The 721-nt window shown below is 67.0% G+C and overlaps 1 protein-coding gene across 1 annotated transcript in view; it reads left to right on the forward strand.

The window, feature by feature from the left end:
• The window catches only part of SLC38A7 (solute carrier family 38, member 7), a 4,301-nt gene that overhangs the window by 2,108 nt on the left and 1,472 nt on the right, over positions 1 to 721 (forward strand). The window contains exons 5-6 of the mRNA XM_010145467.1: positions 455 to 512; positions 647 to 715. Of these exons, the coding sequence (XP_010143769.1) occupies positions 455 to 512; positions 647 to 715 (127 nt within the window). The remainder of the gene's footprint in view (positions 1 to 454; positions 513 to 646; positions 716 to 721) is intronic.

The raw sequence follows: 721 nt of genomic DNA on the forward strand, positions 1-721 counted from the left end.
CCGCAGCCGGGCCCAGAGCCCCCCGTGCTGTGTGTGCGCTCACCCAGCCGCCAGGGCTGGGTCCGTCTCGGGATCGTTTGGGTTCTTCCCTCGTCCAGCACAGGCCCTGCGGCTTGTCCCCTCCCTCACGGTCTGGGGACATTGTCCCACTGCAGGCAGTGGGAGTTTCAGGGCAGAGCCAAGTTCAGACCGGTTTTCAGCACCATCCAAGCAGACCCTTACTTTTTAACCCATACTTCTCCTTTTCCAAGTCCTCGCTTTTGGCTGGCTCTGTCTCGGTGAAGGGCCCTGGGAGCGCCAGGTCCAGGAGAACCTCACTCCACGCACAGGCGTCGTCCGGGTGGGGGGACACGGGAGCAGCAGAGGAGCGAGCCCATTGCTGAGCCCACCCCGGGGCGCTGGGCGGGGGGCGCAGGGTGCCCTGGTCTGACGGGTGGGCACTTCTCTCCTGCAGCCCCTCCACCTGGACGGCCGTCTTCAACGCCGTGCCCACCATCTGCTTCGGCTTCCAGGTAAGGCCGTGAGCCCGGCGCTGCCCTTCTCGCCCGGCGGGGCAGGTCTGGCGTGGTGCGGGGATGCTCCCCTGGGCGATGGGCCGAACCCCAACCCAACAGTGCGCTCACCGTGTCTCTCGTGTCCCCGGCAGTGCCACGTGAGCTCCGTGCCCGTCTTTAACAGCATGAAGCAGCCGGAGGTGAAGACCTGGGGGGCGGGGGTGACG

This window comes from Buceros rhinoceros, unplaced genomic scaffold (assembly GCF_000710305.1).
Source record: "Buceros rhinoceros silvestris isolate BGI_N320 unplaced genomic scaffold, ASM71030v1 scaffold23961, whole genome shotgun sequence".
Taxonomy (NCBI): domain Eukaryota; kingdom Metazoa; phylum Chordata; class Aves; order Bucerotiformes; family Bucerotidae; genus Buceros; species Buceros rhinoceros.